We start from the raw sequence: 23,825 nt of genomic DNA on the forward strand, positions 1-23,825 counted from the left end.
GCGATTAACCATGTGAAACCCAAACCTTTCAACTTCAATTGCCTTTATAGGTTGCCATGACCAGTCGAGGTCGTCTTGATGCCCCCTACTGAGGCTGGGTGCCCTTTGCACATTAGCGTGTATCCAACGAAAGCCCCGTAAATCAGTCTTGTCATCCTTTCTTTGTCTTGGTTTTGGAACAGTGTTAGACCAAAAGGGATTCAAAGAGAAAGAAATAATTGAATGGAGAATGAGTTTAAAACTAGAAGTGTCCCTTTCGGGGAAAGGAGAGAAGGACTTATCTGGAGTACATGCGGACTTCAATGAACATGACATGCCTTTTGGACTGGATGTCTGATCTGTGTAAACCGTCTGACTCCCAAAAATTTATCACAACTTTGCCTTGAATACCGAGGAACCTTGCTAGGACTCTGTTGATGAGGTGGTTGTGAGGATCTCATTTTCGTTCATGGGCGCCCTTTGTGGGTTTTCACGAGCTGGCATTTTCATTTTGTTTCTTACCATCTCCTTATAGTGCCCGGGTGGGTGTTCACTCAACAAGACTTCTCCTTTTGATTTTCTCTGCTTAGCGTCGCCTTACGGTGCCCGTGTGGGTTTTCACCAATAAGACTCTCTCATTTTATTCTTCTCATTTTGTTGTATCAGACCCAAATAAATCCATCCTCCCATTTTGAACCGCTTTGCCGATTGATTAGAAGGACTTGAACAAGGTTTGGGGTGAAAAGAATTTGGATTGAACTACAACTTTGGAACCTTTTGGGCGGGATTATTGCTGAATCGTTATAACTTCTGCCCCAGTTTCACTTTTGGGGGACTTCTTGTATTTTTGTTCTGGTGTGACTGAACCCCAAGGAGAGGTTGCCTACGTATCCTTTCGGAATCAAGTCAAACGTAGTTCAGGCCACTTTTGTTTTTGGATTTTTGTTTTTGTTTTTTTCTGATTTGCTTTGTTTTTCACTTCCTTTCCTTTTTCATTCTCATTGTCTCCCTTTTTTTTTGTATATATATTTTCTTATTTTTCCAATTCTTTCTTCTTCTTTTTTTTCTTTTTTTTTTCATTTCAATTTTTTTTCATTTTATTTTCAATAATATTTTCAGGTTCCAAAGAGGGTAATCAAAGAAGAGTAACCAGCTCAAATGGGTTTTGCAAAGGGTTGATAGTGTTTGGGTAGCGAGAATGAAAGCCTTCGTCATCTCAACCGGAAAAGATTTTATTATATAAAGGATCCAACATAGTACCTTTTGACTGCATTTGCATTGACAGTTATTTCAAGGACATTTCCTTCGATGTGTCCCAAGTACAACGCACTCTTTTTGGCAGTACTTTTGTTGTAATGTATGGACCTTTCCAATTTCGGGAATCAATTTTCCTTCAGTTGTTCTAACTCTTTGTCTTGTTTCCTTAAGCTATTCTTCATTGCGACCCAATTCTTGATTCATTATTTCGAGGTCTGACAGAGTTTTAAGATCCGGGCATGAAGTCCGCAAGCATGTCATATTATTGAAATCTGCATTTAACAGAACTAAAAGAGAATGAGAAAACTGACAAGATTTTAAGAAAAGAGACATTCCGGGAAAATGAAATATCGATTTCATTTGATTTTTTTTTTTGATTTTTTGATTTTTTTTTTGTTTTTATTTTTTGAAGATAGAAGGGTTTTCATTGGAAAGTAAGACAATAAAGTAAAACATCTGGATCACACCCTGAGACAATCCAGATGCAGAAAGGATAGCAAGACTGGCTACCGAGACTCCCGTCTGATGGGGAACTTTCAGGTATGGCAATCATTTTTTTTTTGGCTTTTCTTCTGTCTCGACAATGGCTGCAATAGCCTTCAGTGCCGGATCAAATTCCTCAGCTTCACAGATCATTCCATCTATTGGCCCATTTGTGAGAGTAGGCAGGGGAATGTTCATTATGTTAGGAACTTTTTCGTCCCGGTGAACGATTCTTTCAGCTTCAATCAAGTCCTCAACTGCTATTTTGAGGGTCCAATGACCAACAGTCCTTTGTACCGTGCCCCACTGCTCCAGAGCGGCATTCACATCTAGTATCAGCTCGATGCGGGGGGACTCGGTGTTTGGCCGATTTGGGGCCACTGGCTGCAGCAGACTTCGCCTGACTAGCTTTTGGAACAAGCCTGAGTATGATTCACCAATAGAGGTGAACTGATTCCTTTTGAAAGACTCTCTTGGGTGAGGATTGTACTGATGAACATTTGATTGGGGGATTATATGGAGCTTGGTAAGGATGGGCGTTTCTGGGAGGTGGAGCTCAGTTTTGTGTATAATGTTGTGGCCGCGTGCAAGGCTGCTCATCACTGCATACCAACAAAACCAATCACCTGAACAGAACCTGGCTAATTTACTCACACACACAACCTTGTTAGTTTTGAAGCATATAACATATAGGAAATCGCAAGATGGGGATGCAATGCACCTAAACAGTTAAATGCTTTTACCATGTGTTTGAACGGGTTGCATGTTTCATCCCGACCCTAAACTTGACCTCTTCACTATGTACCTCTTTTCTTTTATTCTTGCCTCTCTTTAGTCACTCTTGATCTTGTTTTTGCCGCTCTTTTTTTTTTTGCACTCTTTTTTTTTTCTTTTTTCCTTTTCTTTCTATTTTCTTTTTCACTCGATTTTCTTTTTCCTTTTCTTTCAGTTTGTTTTTTTTTTCAATTTATTTTATAGCTATGATCGAATCCGATGGAGCTTGCCTACGTATCATGACCCCGCATGAATCAGATCTTGCGTAGTTCGGGCCAAATGAAAGGTAAAAGTAATGAAACATTTTTTTTCTTCATAATAAAAAATTGGGTTTCAACACTCACAAAATGCAACCGAACGGTTATTTTTTGCAAACGTGGCCCCTTCCAAATTTCACATGAATTTTGAGGCCGGGGATGATCATTTTACAAACTTGTCCGTTCTTTTACGAAAATAACCTTTCGACAACTGAAAGATACTCTAAGGCTACTTCGGCAAGAACGGTTTAAGACGCGACCGAAGTTGGCTCGGCTTATTATGACAAAATTCAAACGGTATTCACCCGACCGCTGACTCTTTGTTTTTTTTTTCTTTTTGGTTTTTTTTTTCAAATTACAATAAAAACCTGGTGTTGCAAACACGGCCCTTCAGCGCCTCGGGGCGAAGGTTTTTAAGGCTGTGTGGGTCAACTGGATAAAAAATACTAAACAAGACCCAAAGGTGGCTGTTTATGCAAAGTCAGCCTTCCGGCGTCCCTTTCGGGAACATTCGGCTATTTATGACAAAACAGCATCACCTGACTTATTTATGACTCTTTTTATCGTTTTCCAAATTAGAAAACTCAATATTGCCAACACGGCCTTTCAACGCCTCGGTGACGAAGATTTTAAGGCTGTGTGGGTCAACTGGACCAAACCTTAAAAAATGACCCAAAGGTGGCTGTTTATGCAAAGTCAGCCTTCCGGCGTCCCTTTCGGGAACATTCGGCTATTTATGACAAAACAGCATCACCTGACTTATTTATGACAGATTTAAAATTTGACATATATTTTTGGCTATTTTTAGCAAAAGGGAAGGTTGGACACCACCCAACTTATTTATGGCAAAATTTAAAATTTGACACGTTTTATTTATTTATTGATTTTTGGCTATTTTAGCGAAAGGTGGGGTTGGACCCGATGAGGGTTGCCTACGTATCTCACATCCGGTGAGAATCAAACCGGCGTAGTTCTCGCCTCGAAAATGGAGTAACTAAACTAACCCTTTTTTTGAATTTTTGAAAGGAATGCTTTTAAAAGAAGAAAGAATTATTTTTTTTATTTTTGTTTTATTTTTTAAAGAAAGACTTCTAAAAAATTTATTTGCTTTTGACTTGAACTTTGGGAATTTTTTTTTTGTGTTTTTTTTTATATATATGTATATATTTTTATATATATATTTTATTTTTAAACGAAAAAGAAAATGTGTTTGGTTGATTTTTTTTTCATTTGTTTCACCTTTTCTACGGAAGAAAGAATGTATATTTTTTGATTTATGATGTTGCCTCTTAAATTTTGAAAGAGGGACTTTTAAGAAAATGATGTGGAATTTCTGAGTTTTATTTATTTACAAAAGCACTTCTAAAGAAAAGTCCTAATATTTTGGAATTCAATTTTTCAACTATTTTTTTTTGAACATTTTACAAAAGAGAGACTAAAAAGCAAAGAGTATTTTTTTTTTTGGATTTTTATTGCTGATTTTAATTCTTATTTCATTATTTCACATGAAAGACTTCAGAAAGAAGGAGACTATTTTTATTTGAGTTTAAAGAAAACTTCTATATTAATTTTTTTTTTTTTTGTATTTTCTAAGGAAAAATTTATAAAGAAAGAACTAAAGGGAAATATATTTTTTTTGGATTTTTGAAAATTGGGGCCAGAACCGATGAGGTTTGCCTACGTATCTCACATCCGGTGAGAATCAGACCCGCGTAGTTCGGTCAAATTAACCGAATTATTTTAGAACAAAATTCTTTTCTTTTATTTTTCAACAAACAACTTCCCAAAAATAAAAGACTATTTTTCTATCTTTTTGTTTTTCTTTTTCTTAGTAAATAAAACATTTTCCCCTTTTATTATCGCAAAATTTCGGCAGAGTTTTGACAGTAATTGGGCATTGCTATTTTTCAAAGTAGAAAATTAGCCCTATACACTGTTATTTTTTATTATTTTTTTTTGTTGATATTTTTCAAATACTCCAAAGTCAGGCAGCATGCATGTCCGAGACAAATAAATGCACGGAAACAAATAGGATGCAACAGGATGGTCTTTTCATTTCAGGTTGCTAGCCCTAGACGGACCCAACCCCTGGGTTGCGTCCCCTAAGTCAAATGCAACATGATGCAAATAAGCGTTCCTACTAGGGATCCGGCATGAAGTCAAGTTATTCTAGGTTCATAACCTGGGTATTTGTTCTAGACTGTGTACCCGAGCGGACAACTCGAGTCGAGGAGGGGGCTACGTACCGGGGACCCGCGAGATCGTCCGGCTTTGTAACTTGTCCGGCCTCTTTCTTATTTCAGGTATTGACACTAACAGAATAGGGAGTCTCGACCAGCGAGCTTCTCCCCGGAGGTAAGAAGAGAAGGGTTTCGGCACAGTTTATATACAGTTCAGATAATATCAAAGCGGTAAAAGACAACATTTAGCACGTTATGCAAAAACATGTAATAAAGATCAGATAATAAAGCCAAATATAACAATTATTCTAAGCTCGAATTCTTGAACCCTGAACCAGTGGTTCTGGGTAAATTTCCCCAGCAGAGTCGCCACAGCTGTCACACCTCCTTTTTGCGCGCCCGCCCCGAAGGGTAAGATGCGCGAGGGGAGTTTTTCCAATTTAAGTGACAATATTCGAAATGGGATTATTTATTTAATTCAGAGTCGCCACTTGGGAAAGGTTTGGCTTTTGGTGTCCCAAGTCACCGGTTTATCTTGAATCCCAAATCGAGGAAATTTTCGACTTTTCCAAATGAAGTCTGCGAACCAGAAATTCTAAGTAAGGAATTCTGTTGACCCGAGGGAAGGTGTTAGGCACCCTCGAATCCCGTGGTTCTAGCACGGTCGCTTAAATTGTTATAATGGCTAAATATCTGATTTAAATACATGTTATGACTTACGTGCTTTTATTAAGTTTAAACCGCTTTTATTATTATCATTTATTTTTATAGAATTGCAACGTCGTGAAAATGCATCTCGAACCACGTCACAATCAATGCACCCGTGGTCGTCGACACATTTTGACTCCGTTGAGATTTGGATTTGGGTCACATCAATGTGCACCCGTGTTTAAGAAGGTTAAATTATTAAAGGTACGCCTAAAGCAACTAGCGTATTGTTATTTTAGGAAGAGGCCGTGAAGGTTCATTAAACGGCCAAATCCAAAGTCTAGTCAATGGTTATGTATTTTATTGAGGGCCCCGGCGGTTTGTGATTTATTTGGCGAGGCTCGTCTCATTTTTATTTTAAAGGATAAACCTATAGTGACTATATTTTCTATTAAGTTCGTCTCTAAAATAAAAGAAAATCTCTTAATTATTTACATGCTGAAAACGTAACTTATTAGTTATTAGTTTACGGCTAATGCGATTGGAAAATTGCGATCGAGTTTGTACAAAGAAAAACTGCTTTCATTTTTATATTCTATTATTTACTAATGCTGGAACATGAGAGGGATACACAATAATATCAAAGCCGATTAACTATTCTTCAAGTAATTTAAACTAGCATTATTAGATGAAGAAATCATACATATGCAGCCTCATTACTCATTAATTAATCGACTACATTTTTATACAAAGAGAGGAAAATTAATATTCAAACACAGATCCAAACAAAGGAATTCAACAGGAACAGGAGCCTGATTAATATTTCATTTTTTCGCTTCAAGCCAAGAGTGTACAAATGTGTACCTGGAAACAGCAGTACAAGAACAAAAGAAGTAGGAGTCAGCGACAGTAATAACGCGGCAACAGCAGGTTCAGCAACACCGCAAAACCAGTAAAAACCAGTAGAATAACCCAGTAACAGATTGAAAACTCAGCAGTGCAAAAGTACAATCGCAGTCAAAGCAGAAGAGAGAAAAGATACGAGATGCAGTAGTTTCTGACTTTTGAATAACACTCGAAGAAAAGCAAACAGAATTGTTCGAGTGAAAGTTCAAATTGTCTTTCTCTTTTACTATCACAAACTCTCTCAAGTATAAAAGTATGTCAACTCTCAAGTGTAAAAGAATCTGTCAACTCTCTCTAAAAATCCTCTCAATAATATTCAACTCTTTTTCTCTCCCCCAAAAATCCTTCTTAAAACTCTCTAGTCTTCTCCTCAATGTCAAGAAATGACTCTATATTTATAGCAAGACTTTGCCTTGAATTCCTAAACCCAAATTATTCCCCCAATGGCATGCTTTGTCCCACTATCAAATGTCTTCTTTATTTTAAAACTTTGTCCCTCATGCCTACATTAAATAAATGTCACATTACCAACACATTACAATATGTCCCCCATGCCTACATTAAATAAATGCCACATTACCAACCCATTACAATATGTCCCCCATGCCTACATTAAACAAGTGCAAGATTCTTCCCCATTATGTTTTGTCTTGTCCCCCATTATATTAAACAAGTACATCAAAAACCCCACCCCATTATATTTGTCCCCCATGCTTAACAAAAAGAATCAAAATAATGTTCAATTACCAAATTACCCCTCCGACCTTATTGCAATTACAAATCTATCCCCGAATGCAATGCAATTTACCAAATTACCCCTCTGCTCTAAACAATCAATTAATCATAACTCAACCAAAATATAGTCAAGATGACCAATTTCTCAACAATCTTCAACAACAATTTACATGAACATGATGAACAATACAAACTCCAAATTAATGGAAATAAATCAACCATATCGGGAACCAATCCTGGTTAATTTAGACCATTAATGGATGAACAAAGAGACAATGATACAAACAACAATATGCATGATTCAAATTAAATCAAGCAAATCACAAACAAACATGAATTCACATTAAATCACTGGATTTAAACATGAACTTCAAACAAAGATGAACATGAATTAAATCTGTTTTTAAGCAACAAACATGACGGATTCTAACGATTCAAACAACATTAACATTTTCTGGAAAATTTATAACAACATGAAACAAATTGAAGAAATAATTAATTAAATTTCAATTTGAATCTAACAAGCATTAAACTAACAAATATTCATTTAAAACAACAATACGAACATGAAATAAACATGAAAAACAATTAATTAATCTTTCATTTGGAATCTGAAAAATTAATTTAACAAACAACACATGAACATGAACTAAAAATTAATTCAAACGATAAACAAAACAAACATTTGCCGATTTTAGATCCGAAAATATCAAAACAAAATACGGACAAAATAAAACTCAAAAATCTACTAACCGGAGATGAGCAACGATGAATTCGATCGTATGGACTGTTTCGATGAACCTCAAACATGGGAATAAATCTGTCCGGATTCAACGGCGAACTCAACGACGAACTCACCTTTCTTATAAACTTGAACGAACTCAAAACGACGCTCGACGACCTCGACTAAAACTCGACCGAACGAAAAGGTGGCAGCAGCTCGTCTGAAGATACAGCAGCTGGAAGTGCTTGGTTTGTTCACGCGAAGAAGATGAGGGCAGCAACAATAGCGTGAAGACAGCTTGGCCATGGTGATGCGCAAGCTCGAAGAGAACGAAACAGCAACGGAGGTCGTTTGGCCATGGAAACGAACGGTCGACGAAGTCTGTTTGGAGGTGAAGAAGCAGCAGCTGGGGGGACTGGACGTCGAGCAACAGCAGTCATGGTGAGCTGATTTCGTCGTTCATGGTGAAGCAGCTTGGAGAAGATGAAGCTCGACCAAACGACGACGAACTCGACGGAGCGGAGCAGCAGCTCGGAGCAGATGAAGCTCGGAGAAGATGAAGCAACAGCTGGTTGACGAGGAGGAGGAAGGTGGTCGACGCAGCACACAGAAAACTCGAGCTTGAAGCAGCGTCAATGGCGGGAAGGCAGCTCGGGTGGTGGTGTTTGGACGTGAGAGAGTCCGGACTGCGTCCATGGTGGTGGTGTTCGCGGTGGGAAGGTGATGGGTGGTGGACGCAGAAGAAGGGAGCTGGTTTGGGCAGCCATGGATGGGGTGTTCTTGGAGTTTGGAGAAGAAGAAGCCAAAATGGGGGCGGATGGTTTAGGTCCCTTTTTTAGGGTTTTTGTTCTTTCTTTTTTTTCTTTTGTTTTTGTGTCTTTGAAATGCAAGATAGGGGTATTGGGTTATAGATTGGGTTAATGGGGCGGACCGGGTCGACCCATGTTGAGATGGACTGGGTCATGGAGAAGGTTGGACAAATGTTTGGGCCTGGGGTTGAATTTTGAAGAAGTGGCCCAATCCGATTTTTCTTTGTATTTTTGTTCTCTTTTCTTCTTTTATTTTCTAAAACTAAATTATAAAAATACTTAAATTATTATTAAGAACTAAATTAAATTATAAAAGCGCAAATTAACTCCCAATAACAATTAACGCACAATTAAGTAATAATTAAGCATAAAATTGTTCATTTGGACATTAAATGCTAAAAATGCAAAAGATGCCTATTTTTTGTAATTTTTAATTTTTGTAAAACTAATTTAATTACTAACAATTGTAGAATGAAATCCTACATGCAAAATGCGACATATTTTTATATTTTTTATTAATTTAACAAATAAGCAAACACAGACAAATACAAATAATTATCCAAAAATATCACAAAAATACTCAAAATTGCACACCAAGGAAAATTATTTTATTTTGCATTTTCTGGGAGTATTTCTCATATAGGGCAAAAATCACGTGCTTACAGCTGCCCCTCTTTGCCATCAAACAAAGCAAACGAAGAGAAATTTTTATTGAACACAGCATGAACCACGGAATTATGAACTTTCATCTGCACAAAGTGCAATAACCATAAATAAGTCAAGATTTTTAGTAACATAGTAAATTAAAGTTCAAAGTTAAAACTAAAGGAAGTTTTACCCTAACATTAAAAAGCAGAATAATATCACCAGCATTGAATACCAGAGGCAGTTTCTCTATCGTCTCAGTGAAAATATTAACAGAAAGCCCACGACTTTGGTATGACTGATCAATGATTTTAACCAAACAGAAGTAATCTGTTAAAAAGAAAAAAGCTCAAATTTTTACAAGTAACTGCCAACATCAAAAAAAAGAATCTTGAAATTGTTGAAAATCAAAGGAGCTTTAACCAGTGCCCTTGGTCTTCCTTGGAAAGCTAGTTTCGAGGACGACGCCCATGAGATTCACTTTCTGATTGATCAAAGTCATGGCTTCAACTATTGAGGTATAATCATCGCGTCGCTGCGACATTTCTCTTTTTTTTTTTTTTTTTTTGTGTGTAAACTGTGGCTTGGAATTGAGAGGGAAATTAGGAGAGTTCAAAGGCACATGAACTGATCAGTCACGAAGGTCCGAACCCGGTTTCAACTCCGATATTGACCCGGAGATGGCAGCAGTGTAAAGTATAGGTGTTAATTGGGTGGGCCGGGCCGGGTCGCTTTTTTTGGACCCGTACGGGTTACGGTCCGGGCCGGTTCCGGGTTGATTCTTAACGGGTTTAACGGGTTCGGGTTCATCCGGGTAAAAATTGAACCGTACGGGTTACGGGTTGAGGGGGTCGGGCCGGGTTTAGTGTATTTTTTAATTTTTTTTTTTGTATTTTGTATAACTATTGTAAGTTATATTAATATAAAGAATACAAGTAAGATGGAAAAAAATTGCACTTATAAATTTCAAGTGCTACATTTATTTCAAAATTCAAACTTACAAATTGAAAGGTTTACATTTAACAAGTAAATTAACCAAAAAAGAATAAATTCAAAAGTTTTGCATTGCCTTAGTAAGTTCTTCATAATCAATATGAACTGAGTGACCTTCTTCTGGAGTGTTAAATTCGGATGGGTTACCATGTGTTAATATATCTCCAAGTTCCTCGTCTTCTAGGCTATCAACATCTTCACGTCCTTGATTTCTTCATTCCGATCTAATCCAATCTCTGAAACATACTAAAACTTCCAAAGCATTGCTTCCCAATGAGTGACGGGTGTCTCCAAGTTGTTGTCTTGCTTGGCTAAATGCACTCTCTAATGCAACAGTTGAAATTGGCACATTCAGCACGTCCCGAGCCATAGCGAAAAGAACAGGAAATTGCTTTCCATTCTCATGCCACCATCCCAGCGGTGAAAATTCCTTTGTGCGAGGCTCTTTTTGCTTCTGCAAGTAGAATTGAAGTTCATCAATGTTCCTGCTACTGGTTTGAGTGTTAGAAAATGTAGAAAAAATATTAAAACTATCAAGGCCTTCTTCATCATCCACAGTAGCAGAAGTGGTACAATACATAGTGGGATTAACATTGCCTACATTAAGAGCAGCATCATCAATTACATTTGCATAATAATTGTATAATTGTTGTAAATATTCATTTAGCTTGTTCATACAAGTATATAAATCTGGGGTTTCAGTTGGTCCAATCTCCATATAAGTATATAAAGCATTCATTAATTGGTGACAATCAGACATCTTAATAGAAGGATTTAAAACGGCACCAATTAAGTAAATCGGAGGAATTGGAAAGAAATATTTTTTGAATTTTGCTTGCATTTTTTCAACAACATCCCTATATTTTTCTTTCTTCTTAAATTCAAAGAGTAGAAAAGAAATTTCAGCTATATGTACTAAAGCCATAGTAACAGTAGGGTAATATGCTCCAGAAAACTCAACAGTAGCTGTATAAAATTTATGTAAAAATTTAACAACATCATTAATGACCTCCCAAGTAGTAGTTGTTAACATACGGTTTGGATCAGTACAATGCGCATTAGCAACTTCAGTTATTGGGAAGCTATATTTGTAGCAACATTTTAAATATATATATGTATAATTCCATCTAGTAACAATTTCGTCTGGCATGAATCTGGGTTTAAGGTTATACTGGACACACTTATTCTTAAATTCCTTTATTCTAGATTGTCTATTATTTCCTTGAATAACACCAACTGCTCTTCTAACATGAGTAATCTCAGTTGAAAATAAATCAAGGCCACTTTTAACAATTAAATTATAAACATGACATGCACACCTAACATGAAAAATTTCATCAAGAGGTAGTTGCAAATGCAGTTTTAATATTGAAATTGCGACATTATTGTTAGAAGCATTATCAAAAGACATACACAATACTTTTTGCTTGAGATTATAAAATTCAACAACTTCACAAAGAGTACTACTTATAAACGTAGCGGTATGACTCTGATCTTCATCATATCTAAAAGCGATAATACGTTTTTGCATACAAGTATTATCATCTATCCAATGACATGTAATTGTCAAATAATCATTTCCATTAACAGCATGACCAATATCAGAAGTTAGAGAAACTCTACAAGTAAGGTGGCTATACAAATAACATATGTATGTTTGATATTGTCCATGAAGTCTAAAGATATCAGCTCTACAAGTACTTCTAGGGATACCTTTAAATAAAGAATTGTAAATCCTTTGAATATACATAATAAGATATGATGAAGAAGCAAAAGAAAAAGGTAGACAAACCAAATCAATCATTTTTGCTAACTTCTCACGATCCTTCATTTTATCATATTTCACAAGACCACCAGTAGTAGGGTTTAGAGTTGATTGATTTCCATCTCCATCAGATCCTCATTCTATAGGATGCTCACTTCTCATATGTCTACTAAGTGTCTCAGTCCCCCCTAATTGACCCCCAGTCTTATGTTTAAAAGTATCATTACAAAGTTTACATTTAACTCTATCAGTACCTTCTATTTCCTCAAAGAATTTCCAAACCTTACTTCTTTTTCTACGATTACTAGTCGGGGCCACAGGTGGTCTACTACTAGCAACACAACCACCACCCCTGCTAGCAGCTCCAACACTACTAGGCGTAAGTGGTATCTCATCTTCCATTTATAATTCATTATCATCTATACCAAAATCTTCCTGCAATTGTTCATAGTCTATATTATTATCAGGTAATATTTCAGGAATATTTGGAGAGGTATTTAAATTACTACCATATGCTGAACCTGAAGTACTACCTCTTTTTTTATTTCTCCTATTAGTAACCTTGTTACAAACTCTTTTTGCAGCATTAAACATATTGTAAAAATTTAACTACTAGCAACAAAACAAATAAATATGCAAGTAAAATAGTAAATAAGAGAAAGAGTTGGAGGGAGTGCACCGAATTCGGCAATAAATTGAGCACTTGATGATTCCGCAACTCAAATGTTACCACGAAGAAATGTCAATTCTTCCAATTTTGAAGTTCAATTGTTCAAACTTCAAAAGATAAGTACTAAGATAAATTAAATTCCAAAAAAAATAGCCAAATAGTTGATTGCACTTTAATAGGTGAAGAATAAAGATTGAAGAATGAGAGAATATGAGAATTGAGAGATGAGTGAAAAAATGAGGAAGAGGGGAGGTATTTATAGATTTTTAAAGAGGGGGTTAATCTTTTTTTTTTAAAAAAACAAAATTTGGCTATTTGTGCAATTCACCCGTTGGACAACGGCCAGATCTGGCCCAAATTAAAAAAAAATTAAATTATTTTTTTTTTACCGTTAAACCGGGCCGGTTAACCGGTTTACGGGTATTGTTCACCTAACGGGTTGGACCGGTCCGGGTAACCGATATTTTAATGGTAAACGGACCAACCGGCCTGTCCCCCCTAACCCAGCCCAACCCAGCCCCCTTTAACCGGTCTGGGCCGGTTCCGGTTTTAACCGGGCTGGGCCGGTCCGGAACCGGGTTGACCCGACCCGTTTAACACCCATAGTGTAAAGTCGATTTTGACCCTATTTTAGGCACTGACTACATCGGGATTTTCTTAGGTTTCTGTAAATGACGCCACTACTGAGTCATTTTCAGTAAATTCACTATTGTCTGTTTTCTACTAGGTCTAATGATCACGCGTGGCTCTCTTTGGAAAGTTCTGTGTTAGCACGTGGAGCTGAGAAGTTCTATACTTTCTAACACTGTTTGAGCTTTATGAGAAGTGACAGAACAAACACTGCTTGCCGTTTGTTTTTTGTTTTTTTTTTAAATTAAAATATCTGAATTTGAATACATATCTGTAGTAACAATTAAAATATGTATTAAAATTTGAATATTAAATAACTAAGACGGTTTGATTTTAACATCTGAATGTATAAAATTAATCTATTAAAAAATTAATAAACATAAAATTCAAATAAAATATTAATTAATCTTATATTCTTTAAAATATAGTAGTTGTTAGTGGTGATCGCTAAGGGGGTGTTTGTGAATGTCGACTAAAGGTAGTGATTGGTGGTAGGTTTGGTTGATGGTGGTGGTTCAGGGTATTGGGTGGTTAGTTGTGGTAGTTGAGGTGGATGAGTATTGTTTGTGATTGAGAATGATGGTGGTGGGGATGGAGGGTGGTGGTAGTCGATTATGGTGGCGGTGGTGGTGGTGGTTGAGTATGGTGGTAGTGGTAGTGGTATGATGGTAGTTGATAATGGTTGGCGGTGGCGATAATTAATAATTAATATGGATGATCGCATCTTAATGAAATTAAGTCTCTTTATGGATCTTAATCATACAGGTCTATTCAGACCTATTAAGTGATTATGAAGTAAAAAAAAATACTTAATGATTAAGATCTGAATAATTAAGATTCAGACTTTAAAACAAACGCACTTAATATCTGAGATCTGAATGATTAAGATTCAGACCTCCATTAAGTGCAAACAAATGAGGCCTTATTACTCTTTTCATTCTGATAAGAGGTTATCAATTGACCCCCGTCTAAAAATAATTTTGTATTAGGCAGAATACATAAACAGCCCCCTAAACTAGTCCATATTTTTCATCTAAGCACTTCAACTGAGACAGTGACCAATTGAATACCTAAACTCAGATGGAAGTGTACCTATTAGACACTCATTGCTTACATGTCATAACACGTGTTTCACACCCAAAGTTAGGTGCGTGAATGAATGAAAATTTAACGTTCACAAACAAATCAAATTTTTGTGACTGCTAAAATCTAAAAAACTAAAGTAAAGCGAAGTAGTAAAATAGATGATAAATGAGAAAAGGTTTTTGGCCGGAATCCAATCTATCCCGCAAGATTCATTTTCCTGCAAGCCACAATCAATGCAAACAGAGAAATTTAAAAAAAAAAAAAAAAGAACATGATAAACAACAAGAATCGGCCAAACACTCAGTCCCAGGTTCATAAGCATATTTTACTGCATAACTTGATCCCAACAACGAGTGATAAGTTCTTAGAAGATGCATATTACGTTCTTGTCATTCATTAGAAAATAATTTAAGCAGTTGTTAAGAAAGACATCGATGGTGGATAAGTAATCAAATCCTTGGGAACTGTATATTTTAATAATTTAAATTTTTCTAGTCAAAAAAAAGTGTTCGCCGGCGTGATAGTTTTTTCCGGCCAAAATCTTCTTCTACTTTTCTTTAGCTCTTTGTCGTCCTAGCCAACACCTGATGGCCCTCCTCCCATATGGCTAATGGTTTTTTTTGAGATAAAAACGCAAAAAAGATAAAAGTTCAGAAGAATTAAAGGGGATGAACAGTGATGTATTTTATCTTAGAGAGAGTAGGGAACAGATAAGGAGATAGAGAGAAAAGTGAGGATGTATTGACATGTCATTTTTTTAATGGTTGCATTTGCCACGTTAAATGCCTGTAATGCACGCATTTTTTTTTTGTTCATAGAATGTTCAGTTTGTGTTTAATTGGCACATTTTAAATAGAGTATACGTGTCCAATAGGTTATTGCCTTAATTAAAGTGTCTAGATAAAAAAATATGGACTAATTTAAGGGGCTTTCTATGAATTCAGCCTTTGTATTATATACATTTGAGAGTATAAAAGGGATCACCCCAAGAAAAATAGATTTTATAAGCTTAAAATAATACAAATTACTTATCACGATAATAAGTAAATATGACTTGATATTGTTCAATTTTCTTATACTAGAAGGGTCGTTTGGTAGAATATATTAGGAAAAACAATATATGTATTAGTTTTTGGTATTATTATATCCTTGTTTGATAGTAATTTTAAACCTATGTATAAATGATATATGTATTAGTTATACACCTTATTGGTATTATCTTATATAGAACTAATACATAGCAAACCATAGTATTAGTAATGCCATGGTTTTTAATACATGGATAAGCATGAATACACCCTTATGGAGTGCATGTTATTTTTAATACACCAAACCAAACAATGGATAAAAAATAATCTCAGCATAACTAATCCTAATATTACTAATCTCATACATTACTAATACACCATATTTAATAATATTCTTATGCAATCTATATACTAGTTAAACAAAGAAATAATGACCAAAGTTACATACAAGGGCAGACTGACAAGATAAAAAAATTTAATGTTAACTCGTTAGTTAACATTTTTTTTTTCTAGGTTACAAATTAATGCTCATTAGAAATTTATCTGTAATTACTTTATAAGTGACGTGAGAGTTATAAATTATTTCTAAATTCCATCTTTATTACAGAACCGGATGACTATTCCCCTCGTTCAAGTAGTTCAAGAGTGAAAAGGCTAAAAAGAAGAAGAAAAAAAAATCCTAGTTTTAGGGAAAGAGATTGAGGATAATTTGACATAAACATGCATCCATTGTCATGTAAAAACAGAGGTGCAACTGAGAGAAATTTCTTCTGTGTATTTCATTTCAATCCTGTACATTCTACTTATACAAACTATACAAAATAAAATGACAAAATCTCCTACTCCCTCGTTCCAGTTTATGTGAACCTATTTTTTTTTTGGTCCGTTCCAAAAATAGTGACCCTTTTTAAAATTTATTAACTATTTAGTTTAAACTTACAATTCTACCCTTAATGATGAGAAGTTTTTATAACCACACAAATACTCTGAGCCCCTTTTTAACTTGTTTAAGACCACAAATTTCAAAAATCTTTATTTTTTCTTAAACTTCGTGTCCAGTTAAACAGTTTCACATAAATTAAAATGGGGGAGTAATAAATTTGTAAAGTATCTTTATTGTATTTGTCTCTTTAGAAGGCTAAACTACAGAACTGTACAAAAATAAGTTGTATGCAGCTATAGCTCACAAGCTTGGCACATGTGGAAAGATCTAAAATAATAATACTGTTGTTTGTTGGCTCCGTTTGGTCATGAGTTTTGTCAAAATAAATTTGGAATTTATTTTCAAAACTTAATATTTTGGCAAAATCCTAAATCCCAAAATCACATCAATTGCTGATTTTGGGCCAAAATTCCAAAACTTGGAAATTATATAGGAGTACATGTTTTTCCAAAATAAAATTGGGAACTATGTTTTGAAAATGTATGTCCGAACACATTTTCATCTTCAAATTAAATTTCGCCCAAATTAAATTTTTCAAAACAAATTTGAAATGTATGGCCTTTGCTAGTATCGATTTAACAAAGAGAATTTTCTTTGCTTTTCTTTTCATCTCTAGAACAATAAGTTTCCTTCCTGCTTGTCTTCAACAATTTGAGACCTGCTTGATCATGTTTGTCTTTAATAATTTGAGCGTCTTTTGTGACTTCGTCAATACCCCCGTCAAGTTGCAGGGGGCGGTGAGAACACCCAACTTGTCCAGAAGATTTTGATGTACCGATCCGGGGAGGGATTTTGTGAAGAGATATGAAAGTTGCAAGGAAGATGAACAAAGGACAGTGAAATCAAGCATGCTAAGAATTGTTGCCGGACAAAATGGCAATATAAGTCCACATGCTTGGTTCTTTCATGAAAGACCAGGTTTTTGGCGATATGAATCGGGGCTTGACTATCTAAGTGAAGAGGAACTGGAAGAGAGATAGGAACGGAGAGATCTGCAAATAATCGCACAAGCCATATCAATTTTGTAACTACTTGCCTCATCGAACGGTATTCTGCCTCGGCTGAACTAAGAGAGACAGATGTTTGTTTCTTCGACTTCCATGAGATTGGGGAACCTCCAACAGAAATATAAAAGCCACTGATTGAGCGACGCGACTCAGGACATGTACCCCAATCCGAGTCACAAAACGCAAGAAGTTGCAAAGATTAAGAAGAACTCATGAATAAACCCAAACCAGGACCTTATTAAGTGTCAGAGTGAAAAGTGAGGACAAGTTTAATGGTCTGCCGATGTATTTGGCCTATTAATAAGGTAACGGATGAGACCAATATATTAAGGTAAGAGTTAAGAAGCAGAACTGGACGGGAAACTAACAAGTGCAAAGACAATATCCTCTAGGGTATAGCATTACATACATTGGTTTCCACTGTTAAATATTAAAGAAAACACAATAAAAAATGTAAATTACAAGTTCTGCAAGACCAACTGACTTTAAATCCCTTGTAATGTTTTGTTTTAATATATAGGCAACAGTTGCTGCTTCTCAGGGAACTGGGGAGAGGGGAATACAACATGTAAGTCAGGAAATACAGAAAAGAAAAGGGGTTAGCAGCTAAAGAAACTCATTCTGCTTTCTGATTCCTTTGAATTTGCCACTACCTAATATTTGACAAATAACTAGATCCCACTATATTGGTAAGCAACTAAGATACCATATTCTACCAAGGGGATTTGTCATTCTGCCTTAACATTCATCACCTCCTCCCCAATGGCTTCTCCAGCTTTTGTAGCACCAACTTTATTTAGCAGCAAAGTAAGTTGATCGAAGAAGATTAGGTTCTTAAGCTGCATCAGCTGTTGCCACTCCTTTTCCATCTGTAAATCATGTTCCTCAAAACGAGCAATTTTGTCCTCAATCTCCCTGGTCTGTAAAGCACGGAAGCAAGAAAGCAAACATGTACAAAGATCAAATATTGAGCATCACTGATGACCTCATCAAAGGGAGCTTGGAATATTTAGCACTTGATTTCATGTATGAGTATACCTCGATAGCAACCTCGGAGACAGCTCTCTCTATGTCCTGTGCCTCCTCCTCAAGCTGAGACCGTGCTTCAACAAGAGCTCTTTCAAGTGTATCCTTGGCATGCCCATTGGAAGTTCCGTCCGTTTCTGCATAGTATAAGACCATGTCACTTACAGCAGTTCATTGAGCCATCTAGAAGTTCTATTGTTTGCAAAATTGGAAAATGAATGTTTCATCTTCGTTTTCACTATTGCAGTTTCATGGAAATCTGCCTCATTTGCCAACAATACCACTACGAGGGAGATTATTGTCTTTAAATTTGCAAGTTCCGCAAATTTCCCAAAGTTGCCGTAGTCCCGAGTATTTTCAGAAAAACGAGATTGGGACATCATATTGTCAATATTGGAACACCAAAAGCCTCTTATCTAAGTCGCATTATCACAAATGTTCTCAATGAGTAGTTTAATCACTCTAACTTAATTGTGTATCAAGGTCACTAATGTTTCCCTCTAAAAGAAAGCCAATCCTGTCAGAATAACTGAGAAGAATTTTAGCTAAGCAAAAATGGTAGTAAACATGATCCTTGGCATTCAAATACTGCAAAAATACTGTCAGAAATCCCTGGCAGAACGCAGCCCGCAATGCACAAAGAAGACACATTAGTTAACATAGCAGATTTGCAGCATAGCATTACAGCAAAAATCAAGAGTTGTAATCAGATAAGCTTTAGACAATTCTTTTTAAGATGCCTCGAGTATCTCACAACAGTAACAAGGATTCTCATCAAAACCAAAACAAGTAATAAGTGATGATAGATACCTTGCTTCTCCAAGACACCAGGTAGAGATGCTAGACTCCCTTTCATTATTCCCTCACTGTTCTCAGACAAAGCCGTAACAGCGGCATGTGCTGCTAATTCTGCAACCTCTTTTCCCGCTAGAGCAGAAAGGAAAGCAGCCTGCAGTAAGATTCAAAAACTAAAGGAATCATTTGAGGTCTGACTTGAATAACACTGAAGTGCTACTTAATTAACTTGTCCCCCTCAAGAAATCCCCAAAAGCGTCTTAGTCCATAAGAAAGCAGGACCCTATAACAATTAATCCGAGACATAAAATGGAAGTTAATCAAAGCACCCCTGCAGCCCTTCTCCAGCACTACATAACGATCCAAAGTCATAAGAAGTGAAGTTTCCTTTGATCATTTAGGATGTGAGTTGGTTCAGCAACTATATTGAACTTGCAGAGTATCGTTGGTGAGGAAACATTTTCATTCCAAAGCAAATTTGTTTTCAGTTAATGATGTCCAGACTCTGTTTGATATTCATGGTCATGGGTACTAAATAGAACATGTTGATCTAACGTCCTAAACACTTTCCGGTAATAAGAAATATGACGGAGTACCTGAGCCATAATTGGGTTGCTAGCATCAGCAAGGGGTGTGAGGCGCATTCTCTTGGATGGAAGAAGCATAGTTTCAGACCCAGGTTCATTATCCACTTCTGCAGACACCGGAGGGCCCATAAACTGCTCACCAAAAGGAAGCTTCACAAATCGAGCCACACATTCTTTCGCACTTCTGCCACCAACATGCTCGGCAACCTTCTTCCAATCATCGCCATAATGCATAAGAGCTTCTAAAAGGTGCAAAGTCTCTTTGTCGGTCCAATCTGTCTTAACTTCTTCACTAATTTCAACGCGCCGAAAATCTGAAGTATTCATGCCGACTCTGAAATTACCACGAACGTAGCATCTTGCACAAAGAGTCAAATCATACTGCACTTAAACAAACAAAGTTGATCTAACTCTTAGACCATAGCAACAAGTCCTAGCAACACTTAAGTAAACTACCAATTACGAGTAAGCCCAAAAAAGGGAAAACTTTTTTAAAAAATTGAAACCACCAGCTATAAAAGTAGGAAGCTACGAGCTGAGCAGTGAGAGCAAATTTAAGCATGACCAGCTGAGAAGTTAAAAGATTCAAACTTGATTCCAAAGGTTGTTAAATAACAAATTAATCCTTCTAAACAAGATAAGACAAACCCACAACAATGGAAGATTGTTGAAATCACCTTATCAGAAACAAAACAGGCAATGCTGCAAGCTGATTTGCAGGCACTGCAAAGTCTCTTCTTGGGGGCAGTAAAATCAGTGGGAGTAGTTCCATTAACATCAGCATTTTGCGGAGCCGCGGAAGCAGAAGAAGTAGACTTAGACTCTTTTTCTTCCCACTTGAGCAGCGATTTGGAAGAGTTAGCAGTGTAATTAATCAAGCCCCATGTCTCCAGGAAATCGAAAACCCTACGAATGGAACCCACATCACCAATAATGGTCTTGCGAGCCTCAGTAAAGGTTATTTTTTTAGTGGGATTGTCTCTGAATCTACGAATAATGGAATTCCTATAGTATTTATAAGTCCTAGGGTTCTTAGAAGGTGATCTTCCGTCGAAAAATTCAGGAAGAAATCGAACCTCACTTTCATGTATGCTATTCCACGAAAACCAACCTAAAAGAAAAACACCGATACATCAATTAATTAATTAATCAATCCATTATATATGGGGGGGTGCGGGGGGGGGGGGGGGAATTTAAGAATAAAAAGTAGCTCAAGAGTAGATGGGACTTACGGGAGTGACTGGGGATGTAAATATAATCAGGCTCAGTAAGGCGGGAAGAGAGGGTAGCGGGAGTCACGTCTTTGGAATCGGTGGTTGGGTTTGGGGAGGATTCCAGTTGTTGGGGACGCTTTGGGGGCAAAAGTTCAGATTGAGGTTGCTGTGGTGGTGGCAGTGGCTGTGACGGCGTTTGTGGCGGTGGTTGCAGCTGAGGCTGTGACGATGTCTGCGGCTGTTGAAGTGTAGGTGGCGGTGGCGGTGGCGGTGGCGGAGAGGTAGTTTCAGGGTTGGGATTAGCTGCCGGTGACTTGCTGTCGCCGGTTTCCGCCATGTTCAGGTTACGGAATCAAGACAAGCTTGTGGGTATTTTTGGGCAGATTAAAGGCACTACGGTCCACGTCAGCTACTATATACGGCATTATAAGATTTTATAGTGTTCCCACCCTCACATATATACTAAAAATAAATTTTTACTTTTATTTGTTACGAAGACAAAAAAAATTCTGTTATAACCATAATATTTATTACTTATTTTAAATTATTTTTTTAAATCCAATAAAATATGCATTAATTAATATGAGTATTCTGATAAATTATGCACTTCATTTATTATTTCTTAAGGGTCGTGAAAAATCAAAACATACCAAATAAAAGAAAACGGAGAGAGTACTAAACTGCATTTTAATCTCTATTTTGAGAAAATAAGTTGTGTTTTTAGTTTCTCAATAATTAACAGATTGGTGAAAAGTAAAACGAACAAATTTTCTTGTGTCTTATACAATTGAACACAAATTTTTATTTGCATATTACTTTATTAATACTTTTGTCTGCTCGTTTTTTTGTTTGTTTGTTGTAATATAAGAAAAAATATATTTATTTTATTAATCTTGATTATATTTTTAATTTTTAATTTTATCCTGTTATTGTCAATAATATTATCTAATTTTAATGAATAAAATCTCTACTAAATTATAGGGACTTATATAGTCATTGAATAACATTTTGTTATATATCTTTTTATTAGATTATCCAATATTTTATATAATTACATTGTTAATAGAAATTTTTATTAGCATATTACTTTGTTTAATATTTTTGTCTATCACTTTATTTTTGTAATATAATAGAAGATATATATTTTGTTAGTATTTTAGCATGTTAATATTAAAATAAAATATGTCATAACTCTCACTGCTCCATAATGTAGAAAATGGTCATAACTCTCATAATCCACTACTCCATGATGTAGAACATGGTCATAACTCTTTTGTAACTCTTCTCACATATTCTACCACTAATTACCCGATGTTCCCCATGATTTCATGACTTATTACCCCACTTTCTTCCAATTTAATTCAAGGAAGAATTCCTACACCTATAAATAGGAGTCTTTCTTCCATAACGTGGTGTGAAAAATAATTGAGAGTGTTTCAATGAAATGAGGTTAAAGTTGTGAAAAAAGAAGAAGAGAGTTTTTACTTTTGTTGAAGGAATGTGTTCATCTTGGTGGAGCTTTGGACTCAACAATTTGTCCAGAGTTTGTTCGAATCATACGACGTGATCGGGATGTTATATCATGGGAGAGACAAGTCAAGAGGATTACTGATGGACCAGTGAAGATTTTGATGCAGTGGGCTTGAATCTCATTAAAGAGAGCGAGATATACGCGCCTCAGCTTGAAGTTATTTTATTTTCTCTATTTTTATTTTTCAACTGTAATTGTATTTTCACCAACGATATTAAGGAGATTCAAATGGCTACAGTTGAAAAATCCGCGGATATCAAGGTGGGAGATCTCAACAAGTCATTCCGTTTCAATGGTACTCATTTCAAAAGATGGAAGGGTAAAGTACTTTTTTATTTGAGTCTTCTCAATGTTTCTTACGTTTTAACTGAGAAGAATCCAAGCAAAGTAGACAACTCCTCCATGAATGATGATGAGCTAATCGCCCTTCAAGAAAAAATTGAAAAATATAATGATGATTCATACAAGTGCCAATATTATCTTCTTAATTGTCTATCTGATAATTTTTATAATTATTATGATAGAACTTACTCTACTGCAAAGAAAATTTGGAAAGCATTGTGTAATTACCCGGCCTGTCGTTTATAAGTTACCGCTCTGTTTCCCCCATTTTTGTTTCTTATGTCTTGTTCAATTGTATTATATGGTTTTAGGTTGGTTGGTTCGGGTTCGGAGTGGTTTTGTAAAGGAATGAGACACTTAGTCTCTTAAGTTGGCCATTTAGTTGGAAAAGTCAACCGAAAATTGCCTTGTGAGTAAATGATCTCGGAATAGGGTTTTTATGATTCGGATAGCTTCGTGAGGTGATTTGGGACATAGAAGCGTGATTGGAATGTATTTTGGAGGTCCGTGGTAGATTTAGGCTTGAATTGGCAAAATTGGAATTTTGGCATTTTTGGTTGGTAGTGAAAATTTTGATATCAGAGTCAGAATGGGATTCCGAAAGTTGTAATAGGTCTGTTGTGTCATTTGTGACGTGTGTGCAAAATTTCAGGTCATTCGGACGAGGTTTGATAGATTTTTTGATCGAAAGCGGAATTCGGAAGTTTTAGAAATATTAGGCTTGAATCCGAAGGTGTTTTGATGATTCGATGTTGTTTTAAGTGTTTCGAAGATTGGTATAAGTTTGAATAGTGGTATATGAATTGTTCGT

The 23,825-nt window shown here is 36.1% G+C and overlaps 2 protein-coding genes across 2 annotated transcripts in view; both read right to left on the reverse strand.

The window, feature by feature from the left end:
- LOC104231442 (protection of telomeres protein 1a-like) overlaps positions 1-9,941 on the reverse strand; it is a 61,075-nt gene extending 51,134 nt beyond the window's left edge. The window contains exons 1-3 of the mRNA XM_070174014.1: positions 9,821-9,941; positions 9,591-9,727; positions 9,416-9,501 (exon numbers count right to left, since the gene is read on the reverse strand). Coding sequence (XP_070030115.1) covers positions 9,416-9,501; positions 9,591-9,727; positions 9,821-9,941 — 344 coding nt within the window. The remainder of the gene's footprint in view (positions 1-9,415; positions 9,502-9,590; positions 9,728-9,820) is intronic.
- A 7,930-nt stretch (positions 9,942-17,871) lies between these two features.
- LOC104231441 (SWI/SNF complex subunit SWI3B) lies at positions 17,872-21,544 on the reverse strand. The gene is made up of 6 exons (XM_009784442.2): positions 21,160-21,544; positions 20,605-21,038; positions 19,937-20,308; positions 19,356-19,494; positions 18,558-18,682; positions 17,872-18,439 (listed from the first exon to the last, which is right to left on the reverse strand). Exons 1-6 carry the CDS (start codon positions 21,476-21,478, stop codon positions 18,248-18,250), a joined length of 1,581 nt encoding a protein of 526 aa, XP_009782744.1. The 5' UTR covers positions 21,479-21,544; the 3' UTR covers positions 17,872-18,247.
- Between the last annotated feature and the right edge of the window lie 2,281 nt (positions 21,545-23,825).

This window comes from Nicotiana sylvestris, chromosome 4 (assembly GCF_000393655.2).
Source record: "Nicotiana sylvestris chromosome 4, ASM39365v2, whole genome shotgun sequence".
In the NCBI taxonomy this organism is placed as follows: Eukaryota; Viridiplantae; Streptophyta; class Magnoliopsida; order Solanales; family Solanaceae; genus Nicotiana; species Nicotiana sylvestris.